Here is a 15,340-nt window from a genome sequence, read left to right on the forward strand (position 1 = left end):
AACCAGTCCATCAACCCTCTCTGTCCCAGTTGCAGAATGTGAGCAGTGCTGCTTCCAGCCACCAGGGGCAACGACTGAATGTCTATTAAAAAAGGGTTCCTGAAGGGTTCCTGAAGGGTTCGCTGGTAACGCCGCTCTTGAGGCAACATTATTAATACCTCGTATTTATCGCCAGCGTGGTTCCCGACAGTCCGGAGAGCTTTTTAAACGGCCGTAATAAGTGGACCAGCGTGCAGCCCAGAGCTCCGGCAGCACGAAGGAGGTCCGGGCACCGCTAACGGTTGTTGGTGTTTTATCTGCATGCGTAGGGTCATTTATCAGCTGCATCGCGATGGACCGACTATAATGGCGCCTTCCGGATGCGTATTTGTCATCCTGACCTGTTTGAGAGCTGATTCAGGGATCACCGATCCCACTGGTGAAGCTGGTTCCTCTGCTGAACTCCTTCCTTTAATTTGTGCCTCTTTAAATGCTAGTTGGACAAATGTTTTCAGAAAAACGTTTGGATTTGTGCCCCTGTTTGATCTGTGGGGATTAAAAATGTTTGGCTGTCGGCCCCGTCTGACAGTCCGCCGTATGACAATAAAGTTTTATTTTTAAGCATGAACATTTTTAAAGTGTAAGAAAATGGACCAAGAAGAGAAATGGAAGAGTTCTTTTAGGAGAAGACAACAAGTTTGAGCTGATCGAATCTTTAGAACCAGGAACCAAAGGAGTGTGGTGGTGAATTTAAAGCTCCTCCAGACCAGATCTGGGGTACGTGAGCGCCCCCTGTGGCTTCCGATGTTTCAGCACTTCTGATTAACTGAGCGTCATTTCTTTCATAACATATTCAGTGTTATTTTGGATGGGCTGGAGGTCGTCCAGGCATCCAAACCTTAAGATATGGACCAAGGTTTCCAATGAGCTCCTCCATGAGATCCCACCTGACAGTGATGGAGGGGTTTGTCTGTGCTAATGACCCCCAAGCTCAGCCTTCCTCTGGAGTTTGTTGTGGATATTTGGTTGCAGATGAAGGTCCAGAAAAGGTTCACTGACCAAAGCCCCTGACCTGGAACTGGAGAAACAGATGATAAAATAAAGAAGTAAATGACATCAAACATCATGAATCACACGTGGTTGCTAAAATCACCAGACTTACCAATGTAAGAAAAGTCAGGAACCAACTGAACTGGACCTGTTCGCTTCTCACCATCTGTGGTCACTGTTATCTTCTGAGACAGAAACTGCATTTTGATTGTTTTTTGTGTCACCATTTACACCCCCTTCTCTCCGTCTCTGCGGACCCCCTCTGCATTAATGAAGTCCTCATCTCCTGGAACTCTGCTGCCGGTATTCCTTACTTACGAAGTAAACATGTATACCCATCATTATCTGTGACAGACGGAGGTAAAAAATGATCCCAAAAGGCCCTTGAGGTGATCTCTTCCTTTATTAAAGGGTAACAATGGAAATACACATTATATTTTTATCTGTTTTCCCTTTTTAAAACCCGTCGTTACATGAAGAATCGATGGAGCCCCAGATCAACTGCAGGTCGACTTTAAAAAGGGGATAACACGTCAGTGGTTTAAATCCAGAACATCATCATTTTGTCTTACGCCTCACATGTTGGGTATTGAAACGTTATTTTGTTTGCAAAAAGTGTGAGAAAAAGAAAATGTCTGGAGTCATAATCAGACTGAGAGGCTACAGTATATTGTCTCCCAGACGTTTCACATAGCAACACAGTATTTAAAAATCCTTTAAATAACAATTAACAGGTTAATTTTTATGTACTAAATATGTTCTGACATCACCTTTTCGAGTAATATTTAGGCTAACAAGGTCCCAGCGATAACTTGATGTTCGTCTCTTCTGCATTTCCTTGATGCCAAAGATATTATTGCACTGATCATTGAGAGTCGACACTCTCAGATACACTTGGTGGACAGTCACGTTTTTGCTTGAACCAGAGGAGAACCCCAGGCATGCCTCTCCTCTGAGGGGCTTGCTTTCAGAGCAGAGTGGAGGTCCAGTAAGGATTGGAGCTCACACCTCAGACTCGAGGCTGGATACTCTGCCCCAGGGCTTTGGCACATAGGGACTGTTGACTCTCCGCGCAACCAAGACCTGCCTCCGCTCTCTGGTCCCAGATCCAGGGTCATCCCTCTTTGCAGTGCCGCTGTAGGGCCCAAACATATTGTTGTGGTAAACCACCGGCCTGTCGTTCACACGAGGCAGCACCGTTGCACCGTCCGAGCAGTGGTTCGCACAGGGAAACACGTGGCACATATTCTTGGAGCCGCTGTAGAAATGGGGTGGTCCCTGGGGCAGCGGCCCCACATACACTGGTAAGTCTGTGTAGGAGTTCAGGTAGGAGTAGTGTCTGTGCACTACTGTGGAGGAGGAGCGGCGCAGGGCAGCGGTGTTGTGCAGCAAGGCTTCCCTGTAGGAGGGCAAATGAGTGGAATCACAGTACTTGAGCTTTTGCCTGTAGGGGTACGATCCCATGTGGGCCGGGTCCAGGTAAGCAGGCTCAGCAGCCAAGGGGTAGCAAGAGAGGTTGTGGCCCAGACTGCCATATAGCCTGTGCTGCTTAGGGTTGGTCACAACCACCCGTGGAAACAGATCGGGAATTTCTGCACGTGTCGACTGTGATGTGGAGGGCTTTGTTTCATCCACCTGATGGATTCTATTGTTATCCCATCCCGTGGCTTTGAGGAAGGAGGCGCGCCGGTTCAACTTTTCCTTGCCAAGGAGGGGTACGTCATCTGTTTCAGGCTCCAGGTAGGACTTCATGCAGGAGTTGCAGCTGGGATTGCCCCCCTGGAAGTGTCCCGCAGAGCAAGCCATTCCAGCAGCAACAGGGGGGTGGTTGTTCAGCAGGTTATTAGCTCTCAACTCAGCAAGGCAGGTTCTTGGTTCATCATAGTCGCCTCTCACTCTGGAGTCTGAAGCATCAAACATGTAGCTGTGGGACCTCCTCCTCCGACCCACGCAATCAGGTGGGTAGCTGAACTTCCTCCTTAGTGGCCCTTTGTGCTCCATGTACATATTAGGCACCTGGAACTCCCTATAAGGAACAAAAGGGGATATAGGGTGCCGGGCCTGGTTCTCCACATACATCCTATTGCTGTGGTGAGGGTTCGAGGTTCCAGGGGTTGCTGGGTCCTGCATGGCGATGTGTGGACTACTGAGGCTGGATATGGGCAAGGTCCTCTCAAACATATGCTGATTGGTGCGAGTGGGCAGAGTGTATCGGAGTGGGGTGGGTCGGGTCACCATTCGGGGTTTATCTAAAATGGTCTGTGGGGAGGTGTCTCCATAATGGAGTGGGAAGGTGGGTGTGAGGGCCCTCTGAGGGTATGGCGAGTGGTTGTCTGTGATGCTGGAGATGTAATGTAGGTGGCCGTGGCTAACGTCTGCTGACGCCACTCTGGGCGGAAGGGCCGTGCGCACGTTGTCGGCTCCCCGCCTGCTCCAGTTCTCCAGCGTCTTGGTGGCGTTATCGAGGGAGTTCTCCACTCTGGCTGATGACACCATGTCCTTGGCTGTCTGCAGCATTTTTAACATATTGGCCTGTGAGTAGTTGGTGGTGACATCTGGACTCTGAATGCTCCCATTGAGGTCAGTATGCTCTACGCCACTGAAGCAGCTGTAGATGCCCTACGGGGAGGTGAAGGGGTAAATTAGACAACCCTCTACATGAAAATGCGCACTCACATTTCTTAAGTTTAAAAACTGATTATTGATTCTGCTAGCGTAATCCATGCTGCTGATGTCGAAATCAGTTAGCCGTAATTGAGTTGCTGCTCAGGCTTTTACCAGATTGGCCGCTGCGTGTTTATCCCAGCAGCTCTATTTTACTTTCAAATTGTGTATCTGTTTGGAATATTTAATGTCACCTTTGACAACTGTGAATGGACCAATGAATGGTTTTAATGGGACAATTTAAATTCAATTTCCCAGGGATCCCTCCATCGCCATACTTCAAAGGCCCTTTGTTGGCTTTAACTAATTTGATTTCACCCTCTTGTTACCGTTGCAGCACTTTTGCAATTCTCCGACCTTTGCCATCTACACTTCTTCATCCGCCGATTGTCACAGGGAGAAAACAACTTTTTATTTATTTACCCATCACTGCATATCACCCATCCACCTTGTGTTATCTGGTGAAGTAACTTACTCGACTAATAGCTAGCAGGAAGTCCAGGCGGTCAGATTTGCGGACCGAATGTCGGAGTTTCCAGTAGAGCAGGTGTTCCCAGGCGAACACCAGGAGGCTCAGACCCATGGCCACCAGCAGCATGTAGAAAACTCCTGCCATGTTGTCGATGTCCAGCTTACTGCTCATCACCTCTTTCTTCTCATTGCGGCAGATTCCAGTCAGCCAGACAGTCTGCAGCTTCTGAGTGTCACCTGTGGGACCAAAATCCAGCCCTCAGTCATTGTTGGATTCAGTGCAGCTCAGAATCAGAATCAGAATCAGAGTACTTTATTGATCCCTATAGGGGGTGTCCATTAGGGAAATTAGCATCTCCCCAAAGAAACGTACAGCACTGTACAAAATTACCCACCACCATTACACACCATAAAAACCAATTAAAGATAATAAAAATAGAATAAAATAAGAAATAAAATAGAATAAATTAAAAATAGAATATAAATATAAAATATAAAACTATAAAAATGTAAATCAATGAACTGAATGAATGAATGAACTGAATGAATGGATGTCCCAGTATTATGTTATTGCAGTGTTGTTCCAGTCCTTCTGTTGGCCCAAGAGACCCAATTTAGATTCTAGACGTACTAATAATCCCTTCTACAAGTCAACATTTGGTGAAGCCTACTGTTGTTTAACAATTGAAGTTAGAAATGATAATTTCGTATAAGAGGTCAATTCACTTTTCTTATCACAACATTTTGCTTCTCCTGTTTCTGATCAAAATGCCAGATGACAGGATCAACTACTGTCGTGTGATCTCCCTTTAGTTCAGACCTAAGAGCATCACAAGCCTGTTGGTGTAAAAATAGAATTCTCAAAATGGTGAGAGAAAAAAACATTTTAATAATTAAAAATACTTCCACGACACGGTTTTACTGAACACGTTTTTAATAAACTCCTCTTTAATTTTAGCTAACGGGCAACACTGTTTTAGCAGTGAACCAAATCTTGCATAAAAAAATCTTTCTCTTCTTTTTAAACAAATCAAATCAGTTTTGTGGACATTTTAAGAAATAAATGGATTAAGAGGAGTGGTTTTGCATAAATGTTGAAGGTTTAGCAGCTCGTATATCTGACACAGTTCTCCACCGTTTGTTATTCCTGTCACCATCTGGTGCTTGTTTGTGCCAAAGGTGACCGGAATTCTGCGAGCCTTTTATATATCTGCCATATTTTAAATCACCTCTTGAAACACGATTTTACAAAGGTTGCGTTTCCAAAGCACCTCATAAAAATTTACAGCATTGTTTTGTATCCTGATTCTGATCTCTCTTTTTTTGCTGCTGTTGTGTTTTTCATTCTCATTTCTTATGAATTTATTCCTCCACATTTCATGGAAAATGCTCCAATAGCTATTTATGACAATGTTCTTATTGCATGAGTTTTAAACGGAATAGATATGAGGAATTTCACCATCAGCCAGGAACTGGAGCAGCGCCAGGTCGATGGGTCGCTTCCAGCGTGAATCCTTCTGCAGAGCGATGCCGTAACCAGTGGTAGCGAACACTTTCCCACTGCCAATGGTCACCAGCTTGCAGCCTTCGTCCTTGCCAGCCATGTAATTCAGCACGGCAGCGTCGTAGATGAAGGCATCCAGCTTCCTGGAGGGACGGAGAGTAAGGCTTTTCACTCTGACTCGGGGCAGATATGTTTTTTCAGATGCTTGGAACACAGTTACCCAGTTTTGAGGCTGTTGAGGGCGTCCTCCACTCCCTTCTGGTTGTATCTCACCATGTGGGAGTGCATTTCTGGGTAGTTGCTCCGTATGTTGCGCTCTGTGCTGCCATTTGGGACCGTACCAAAGCGGAATGGGGGGTACTGTTCCTGCGGCTTTTGAAACTGTGGAGAAATGTGGCGACAGGAGGAAACACGGATTGATCGGTGTCCTCCTCTACAACACGTGATTTTGACCTTCCAATCGCAGATGTTATGGGTTTAATGCAAAAGAAAAGACATTTTAATCCATCAGCAGCATCTTTTCAATGACACCTGCCTCTGTCCTGAGGAGGGAAAGAGGCAGCTTCCATTTTTCTGTCAGCTATCCCGATAAAAAGCTCACGACCTGACACGGGCGACTGAGGCTCTCTGTGGTTTCTCCTTCAGCTCGAGTGCGTTTGCTCTTGTTATCCTGTTGACCTCTTGCTCGGTCGATTTACATATCTAAATGTACAATTAGGCAGTCAGACTCTGAGTCCAAAGATATCCCGTCTCCTTTATCTTTTACTTTCCTGCAGTCAGAAATTAGCTCCTGCTTTGATCCCTCTGCTGTTGGCTGTCCTGTATAAATTTAATTAGCTGTGAAGAGGAAGCGGGATGGGGTTGAAATGCAAGCAACACACTTTTCATTAACCTTATGCAAATATGTTCTCGGTGCGTTAACTCGGTGCGAGAACATTTGCACCAAAGTTTGTGTATCAGACGGGACGATAAAGACTCGGGATATTCCAAAGATAAACTGGAGCTCTAATATCTGTTCATTGTTAATCTTCAACTGTGATGAAGAAGCAAGAAATGTTCGGTAGCTTCTCCGATGCAAACGTTAGCTTGAAGGAAGCTGGTCATTTTGTGTTATCTGATCACTGCGACTTTTTTTTAAAGGAAAATTATTATTATTGGGCTTCTCCTCTGTGGGAAGAAAGCAATCATCGGCTCAACGCTCCTTCCTCACAAGCAAGGTCACTTTTCGCGGCTTCGTCTTGGACCTCGTTTACATTTACTTATCCTGACGGTCTCATCACAGCTGGACACACAGCAGCTCTACATTAGAAAGAACCTTGTCCAATAATCTGGGGACTCGGTCCGTTCCCTCCGTCTGCATAACAGAGTTAACGCATAATAAGACGAGAATTGTAAATGACTCTGCCAGACTTGTAATGAGCAGTGGACAGCTTGCACTTTCCCTCAAATGCCTCTTTAATCCCATCAGTTGTCTGAGAGACAAAGAGCCTACGAATCATTTCTTATGCTGCTGGTTTAACATGGATTTTCTTGTCAATACTCCTATAAACTGACCCTCAGGCCAGACTAATATGCATATGATGGTAACACAAGTTATAATGGGTGTCTGGCCAGGAAATCCACGTCTGTATTACGTTTTATAGGCTTTTCTCAGGCGTCATTTACAGCGTCTGCGGATGTAATTCAATTTCTGCAGCAACACTATGAAGCTGGTTCTGACAGGAAAGTGAAAGTAACTTCTGTGACGTCACCACTCCTGGGTGCCTGCACGCTGTCGACACACCCACCTTTTTGTCGCTCAGCCCAGACACCGTGTCGATGTATTGCTCCTGGATCATGAAGGCTGCCAGGTTGGCCGTGTAGGATGCCAGGAAGATGACAGCGAAGAAGGCCCAGACCAGCACCATGATCTTACTGGTGGTGCCTTTTGGATTCTCGATGGGGACGGAGTTGTTGAAGACGATTCCCCACAGCAGCCACACTGACTTCCCAATTGTGAAGGTGGGCCCCCCGGGATCTGGCAACAGGGCACAGAATCGGTCACGGAGACCAGTTTGATGACAGGTATTGACCAGAGAATAAAGCAGTAAAGCAATTATGGGATGAAAAACCCGCTGACTGGTCATCACAATCAACCGAGGACACAATGATTACAGGATTGCTAACAGCTGTTCACAGTAGAATGCAGTCGAGATCTGCAGTCGAGTTTCTGGTCACCTCAAGTTTGTTTGGCAGAAAAAGGTCAAACAGGTTAATGTTGAGCACTGAGATCATGTGAGGTCCTCCTGTATCAATCGAACAAAGGCACCCCAGAATTCATCAACATCTACCTGCTCCCCCAGGCCTTTCTTCACCCAGTCAGAGGTATTTTATAGACCACACGGCTCTCAGATTAAACTGCAGTGTCTCAATTTTCTAGCCATTGATCCAATATGTGGTGACCGTAAATAGGCCTGGATTTCATACTTTCTCTAAAGCCCTTGGAGGCTCCCAAGTCTTCTGTGTTTCCTGACTCTGTGAAAGCTCAGCGATGCCAACATTAAATTCCATCGTCATTCCCAAAAATAAACACCAAAGTGTGAACATAATAAGGTTCTAAGTGTACAGTTTAATGATTCAGATATATTCAACTGCTCCATCCAAATTAAAAGAAGCGATGAGGTTTGAAGGTCATGGGAAGGTCATTGATATTCTTATTTCCAGTGAGGTGCACGGCTCACCTTTGGCGGTGACCAGACTTCGGTTGTATCCGACCGGGCTGCAGTACTCAAAGACAAAGACTGTGATGGCCACCACCGTCAGGCACATGACGAACATCATCACCCACACTGCCGGACTGTACGGCTCTGCAGCGACAGACGACCAGGTCAGGTGACATTGCTTTGATTTGCTTTGATTCAACCATTTCGATTAGAATCTGTCACAGAATCTCTTGCTAATGCAAATTCCAGGACTTTTACCTAAAAAGGCAGATGGGGACACTGTCCCGTTACTTCTGGCCACCATCACACTGATCCCCGTCTCCACGAAAGGCACCGAGAAGTCGATGATCTCAGAGCGCTCTTCGTTGATTGTGAGCGATCCGATGGCCATGTCCGCACGCTTGTAGAACACCTGCGGGGAGACAATATTGTGGATGTGGATCCCATCAATCAGGGGCTCAAACACATGAAAACAGTGGGGGGCCCAGATTCACACCCTGAGGTACACCATATGAGGCGGTAGTATGAGGCGGAGTCTAAACTAACAAGAAAACAGTTGACGCAACTGTGTCCGAACCCAGCGAGACCAACAGTCCAACACTAATGCCACCACATTTAAAAGTTCGAGTATTAGCGCTGATCTGGGATCAACTGGATGTATCGGTGGCATCGGCCTCTAAACCTCGGCTCGGTGTCCTGTCTGCTGATATCCTGACACAGAAAACTCCTGCTGGTTATTGTCTGTAATCAGCAGTGGGTTGTAAAAGCTGATCCACACATTATCCATCTGTAATCCGCCGGGCATTGTCGTATGAACTGTAGCATAATGTTTATTATATAAAGGCATCCGCTTATAGTAGCCTGAGAAGGAAGCAGAATTACTGTGGCAGGTCAGGGATGTGGCGGAATATAGAACATTCTGCTCTTGTTCATTTTAAAAGTTGTCCCGACACTGCAGGTCAAACATCCTGCTGAGTATTTATGCAGCGTTTTATTCATCCCACCACAACACTATTTATCACACTGATGGCGAGCGTTTAGATTTACATGGCCGACGCCTGCTCTGCTGGCTTTGACGCCTCATTGAGCGCCACAGTTTCCCTGTTTTCAGCCTGAACTTTGGTTGGCCCAAGAATCCCCACGTGGACCCTATGCTCATCTTGCATTCCAACGGGCACCTCAACTATGTCTGGGTAAAAGATGCCTGAATTTGAGTCATCATTACGTGAGTTTTTTAAGGTCGGTTGATGTTCTCACCTCTCCGATCATTCCGTTCCAAATGCCCCGGACCAGCTTGCCGTGCTTGCCGTTGGTGACCAGGTAGAGGTCGTAGGAGAACTTGATGTTGCGGGACAACTTCTTCAGGATGTCTATGCAGAAGCCTTTGCAACATAGTTTGGTGTAAGGCTCAGTGTGGCCCACAATACTGAAAAGAAGGAGATTGTGATTCATTATCATTGATTTCTAAAGATATCAGCTGCCACTGATACAGATGATGTCATTAAATCCTCATTACAGATTATCAATTGAAGGTAAATTCAATTTACATTTGCGCCAGTGTGAAATATTGACCGGTAATTGGATGTTTAGTTCTGTGTGTGTGTGTGGGGACAATAAAATGTTCTGGACCAGCCCCTCATTAAGAGCCTAATAGATCTAATCAAGTTCTTAGATGAACGATGGATTCTTTAAGTTTGATATTTCCCACTGAATCGCAGGTAGAGCTGAAGAATCAAGGTGAGCAAACAGAAGTGGGTGATGGAAGCGAATCGTTTCCATCAGGGAAGGTCTGACGTGGGGACGGGGGCAGATGGAGCTGCGCCACCACACTGTCACGTCCCTGACAGATGGACGGACAGCTGGGCCGATCAAAACAAATCCGATATAAATTAATCACAAACAAACAATGGCAGGAACGAGTGAGAGCACGCCGGATTATTTGGAATGGCAGGAGGTCCAGGGCCGGCAGCAGAACCTGAGGAGGCTTCCACCGATATCTACCAGAGTGGACCGTGCACACCGATTCCACAGGAGTCATTTTTGATGCTACGAGTTTGACCTTGGCTCAAGCCCATAACTGGGATGATGACCTCAAACACATCCAGGTGTTTATACGCGATAAAATCAGGTCCTATTGACCTTTGACCCATCGGAATGTGCCAACTCTGAGTCCTGGAAAACACGAAGCTTTATTGTCTTGCAATCATAAAATGGCAGAAGACAATCTTCTGTTTTTCCGAGAGTTTCCTTCTTGTTTCCGGTTTTCTGCTCAGCCAAACACCAACACGTCTCCGTGGAATCCAGACAATCGTCACGTTAATTAGCGACATGCTTCCTCTCATTGAATTAAACAATTAATCAGTGTTTCATGGAAACAATAGGTTAATTTGTGTGTTAATTTGAAATTTGCAAGCTTGTTTTCCGTTTACTGTAATGATTAAAACCACTTAGCGTCTTCATACCACATTAGTGTTTCCCATTAATTACGCCGGCTGTGGCCGACTGCCATACTCCTCTTTTCTCCACATTATCTCAGAATAACATCCTGCCAAATATGTTGTCATTAAAGTGCCGTTCCCCCCAAGTCTTTGTTGTGTTTCATCCCGCTCATTTGTGCCCCAGCAGGGGGTCAGTGCAGCACTGCCCTTCAGGAACGTTGCAGTAATTTAACACACTCAGCTTTGGTGGAACCCAAGTTTTAGCTTTTAGCATAGAGGCGGTTGTTTGGGTCACACACTAGGACCACATGACAATGAAACATCTGGAACATCTAGTCCCAGTGGTCCCAGTATGCCCAGTCTAAACACATGTTTTACAGTCATATCAAAGCTCCAGGTTTGTTTTTTAGCCTCCTGAAAAAGAAGCTCAGCCCGACCAGACAGAACCGTTGGGTCACTGAGAGTGATAAAGCTCTCCAGTGAAGAGACATGTCCACGTCCATCTGCGGCTCCCCTCATCTTGTTAACTTTATTATTGCTAATGGGCAACAGCTAGTTCCTCTTCCCTCCTCTAATGACCAGTCTGGAGGTGTTGAGGATTGATGCCACGGCCCAATCATCTCATCTAATTGATACGTTAACGTGCAGCACATATATTTCCCTGACTGGGTCAGGGGTGATCCCTGGATATCGTGCTGTGTCCGAGCGGCCTGATGAGCGTCTCACCTCGCTGAGTGATAAGAGGCCATACTTGGGCTAATGAAGGGGGAAGAGCCTCTTAATCTCAAAGCTAATGGCACTCTCAAGTTGGATAGAAAATCAATTAAGCTGCAGGTGTTAACACATAAAAGCTCCTCCGGTACAAAAAGACTGAAAATACGTGGAATTACATCAGATATCCTATGGTCTACCTGGTTTAACCTGGTTTACCCAACAATACTTCAGATTTAACCGCTGATTCTCCAACTTGCTAGTCTTCGGTGCAGGGTTCAGGTTAGGGGTTAGAGTTAGGGCTGGTTTTTCATCGGTTTCGTTTCTCTCGAGCTTTCGATGTGTGTTGATGAGCACTTACACCTCCGTCTTGTTGGACTGTCGTCGGCAGGGTACGGTGTTGCTGACGCACGTGCCAGTCACAGGATCCACCGACTCCACAATGACAAAGGGCCTCTCCTCCAGCGTGGCCACCGTCAGGTGCCTGTAGTCCGACACCGGCTCCAGGTACGAGCCGTACCGCGGCCACACGGGGTACCTCATCTGCAGGATTCCCATCTCGTAGTTGCCCACCTGAAGGCACCAGCGTGGATCAGTGACCTCAGCAACAATCTCATAATGGTTAAGTTGCTGGACAGTATTAAAAAACACTATAATGGGACAAATACAGCAATAACAACAGTAAACAAATACCAGTTAATCAGCTGCATATAAAGGACCTGGCAAAAAGAGCTAATGAGCAGAGACTAGTCTAGCTGCCCTGCACGGTGTCTCAGTAACCAACCGAGTTAAATATGATCTCCAGTCACAACTGGGTGCGCCTCTGTCAAGAAACATTACAAGTGTGGGAGACTGGAGTGAAACCATTTTATTCTTGCAGCTAGATCCGATTAATCCCATCCCCCACTCCCTAAATAATGTGTATCCCAGCAGGAGCCTGCTGGCAGTTTACCATCCTGACATGATTTGTTACACAGGAAGAAAACCAGAGGAGAAAAACTGCCACTGGTTTGTAGACGAAAGAATCAGAATCTGTTCATTTCACGGATGATCCATGCTCCAGTGGTGATGTAAATGTCGACATCTTCAACAAACACAGTGTGGACTGAAGCTTCTTGCTTCACTCAGTTGTTTGTGCAGACAGATGAAACATTCAGAGGGAACAGCCTGTCAGGATGTCAGCAAACTGCTGAAGGTGATGGGAAATCATGCAAATGCCACAGGTCTCTGCAGACTCTTCGGTATTTCCTCTGTACAGGCGGCCATGTTGATCATGTCAGTGTGTACCCATCATCACTCATCACTTGGAATTCACGCATCTCCGTGGAGACATTCATCATCAGAGAACACAGAGAACAAGTGTAAATCTTTTGTGGCTCAGCTTTGTTCTTCAGGAATCTGACTGTTTCTGTCTGAGCAGCACCTGATGTCAGCAGGCTTCGGATCGGATGTCCGGCTCACGTAAAGCAGCTTTATGCTGCGACGTCTGCAGTTTTGTTCTTATTTGATCAGCCAGAAACAGCACGGTGGGTTTTCTGATCATGAAAGGATTGTTGCAGACATCGCCGTGGTGTTCCCTCTGCAGGCTGACTGACGTCTTAAAGACGACGGACACTCAGGTGTCTGAGCTGTGCACTTTCAGTCTCGCTCACCCTGGCGTCTGCTTAGCGAAGTCAAATGGACCCGCATAATGAAAAACAACATCATTTTATATGGAGGTTTTCAGGTTTTCATCACGTACCACTCAAAGTAACCTAAATGTGTCCTGTGTCCACGCTGCTTGTTGTCTGCTTTCAGACACAAATGCTTTTGTTCCTCCTCATTAGCTCAGTGCATTGATGATATGTTGGAGAGTAAATTGAAAGTCACACCTGGAAACATCAATATCGCATAATTAGCTTAGCGACGCCTGCGGCTGTTTGCTCCGTTCCTGCTGTTTAACTAAACAGCATCTATTCACACACCAGAGAAAGTCAACACCGGCCCGGCGTCCCCGTCGCTCCCTGCACGCTCAAATTAATGCTTCAATCTCAGGACAAGTCAATGAGGCGGCGCTCTGCAGCTAACATAACAAGTGTGTGTCTGCGGGAGCGTGATGGATCCTGCACACGGCCGGAGATGATTCTTTAAAAACTTCTTTTTTTAGCTTTACAAAGAGACCCCTAATGTGTGAAATTACTGCAATAGACATGTGTGTGTGTGTGTGTGTGTGTGTGTGTGTTCTGTGCAGAGATCTGAGAGCTGCTCACCTTGTCCCACTGTCTCTCTCTGTCCAGAGTGATGATGATCATGGCAGGATTCACCAGGTAACCGTCACTGTTGAAGGAGAAGTCATTGTTTTCCCAGGTTATGTTCAGCATGTGCCTGCAGACAGACAGGCAGACAGACAGGCAGACATATTCATTATTATTCTCCTGCTTTTAAACCGGATTTCCATAGCTTTCTTGATGCAACAACATCCGCTCTCTGTCCTGTGAGATGTGGGAATATCGCCAATTATCATAAACACGCCGGTTCATGTCACACATTCTTTATGAGATCAGAAAAGCAGCTTCTGTTCCATGTTTAACACCAAGACGGGTTATAAACGGTGTGGTTGGAAGACTTTGATTCCACTGTTCCATCACTCACACACTGTTATATTGCCCCCCCGGCGCTGGTTTCTCAGTCCTGCTGAGGTGATGAAAGGCTGCCGCGGCGAGAATATCCTGAGTGCTGGTCTGTGTGAAAAGCCTCAGTTAATCTGGAAATCTGTGATAATCCCATTAACAGGTGGGCTGTCTCATTATCAAAGCTTATTGGGAAAGAAAGGGATGGATCAGAGGATGGAGGGGGCGTTAGTGTTTGATCTGACTGGAGGGAAAAAGGACGTTGTAGCTCTGTTCTTTGTTGTTGCTCATCCACCGCTGCGGCGCCGCCGCTTCTTAAATCTGCTGCAAGCCGAGAAAAGGCTCCACTTTTTAACAGCAAAGAAAAGTGACCTTTCCCGGCAGCACCGAGGACTTTAAGCTAGTGACATCAGAGAGCGTGATGCAAGATGGAGGTTTGATGATGTCAGCACGCCTCAGTGACCCCCCCCACCCGCTCTCCTAAAACGACCCCAGTACCAAGTTCCTCAGATCAGACTGGTCTAAGTGGAACGAGGTGTCAGCCTCGCTGTTTGAGGGTTGTTGTGTGGTGTACCTGAACAGCGTGTCGTTATCCAAAGTCGTCTTCACGGGGTTGTGACAGTCACTGTGACCCTCAGGAATAAATCCCCTCTGCTTCCGGAAGCTCTGCATGCCCTTCACCACGATGGCGACACCGTCCCTCACCCTCTTCCTCAGGCTCATCCTCCAGCGGTCCGTGATGATGCTGATGAGCCCCACGGGGAAGCTGTCAGGTGGGGGAATGTCGGGGTTTCCCACCGCCAGGCTGGGGATAATCCAGATGTATCCCGGCCCAACTAATCCAGAGTCAGATGCCATGGCGAACAGGTACTGAGCTTCTTCATGAGAGCAGTAAACCAGCAGAACCTGAGCGTCGATCTGCTGCAGCAGCCGTCGCGCCCGGATGTCGTTCAGGCCGTCGGCGGACATGTCAAAGGTCAGCACGTCCTGCAGCTCCCATTTGAAGTAACTGGTGTCTATGAAGGACTTAACGTAATCCACGTAGGTTTCGTAGCCTGGGTACAGGCTTGTGATGACCACAAAGTTCTCCCAGTTGTACTCTTCCATCACTTTGAACATTCCGTTGATCTGCTGCTCAATGGAGGAACCCAGCTGCAGGAAGTTGGAGCCCTCGCCCTAAAGGAGGAAGAAAAAGAGCAGCACACGATGAGC

The 15,340-nt window shown here is 46.7% G+C and overlaps 1 protein-coding gene across 2 annotated transcripts in view; it reads right to left on the reverse strand.

The window, feature by feature from the left end:
* Nucleotides 1-1,421: 1,421 nt before the first annotated feature.
* The window catches only part of grin2ca (glutamate receptor, ionotropic, N-methyl D-aspartate 2Ca), a 28,961-nt gene continuing 15,042 nt past the window's right edge, over nt 1,422-15,340 (reverse strand). Inside the window, exons 2-12 of one of the 2 annotated variants that reach the window (XM_003964965.2) lie at nt 14,703-15,304; nt 13,769-13,883; nt 11,881-12,092; nt 9,628-9,796; nt 8,629-8,782; nt 8,389-8,514; nt 7,456-7,685; nt 5,889-6,049; nt 5,624-5,811; nt 4,169-4,401; nt 1,422-3,648 (exon numbers count right to left, since the gene is read on the reverse strand). In XM_003964965.2, the coding sequence (XP_003965014.2) occupies nt 2,032-3,648; nt 4,169-4,401; nt 5,624-5,811; nt 5,889-6,049; nt 7,456-7,685; nt 8,389-8,514; nt 8,629-8,782; nt 9,628-9,796; nt 11,881-12,092; nt 13,769-13,883; nt 14,703-15,304 (3,807 nt within the window). In that variant the 3' untranslated portion in view covers nt 1,422-2,031. The remainder of the gene's footprint in view (nt 3,649-4,168; nt 4,402-5,623; nt 5,812-5,888; nt 6,050-7,455; nt 7,686-8,388; nt 8,515-8,628; nt 8,783-9,627; nt 9,797-11,880; nt 12,093-13,768; nt 13,884-14,702; nt 15,305-15,340) is intronic. The other variant, XM_029836926.1, reaches the window with a different exon arrangement.

Source organism: Takifugu rubripes, chromosome 5, assembly GCF_901000725.2.
Source record: "Takifugu rubripes chromosome 5, fTakRub1.2, whole genome shotgun sequence".
NCBI classification, from domain to species: domain Eukaryota; kingdom Metazoa; phylum Chordata; class Actinopteri; order Tetraodontiformes; family Tetraodontidae; genus Takifugu; species Takifugu rubripes.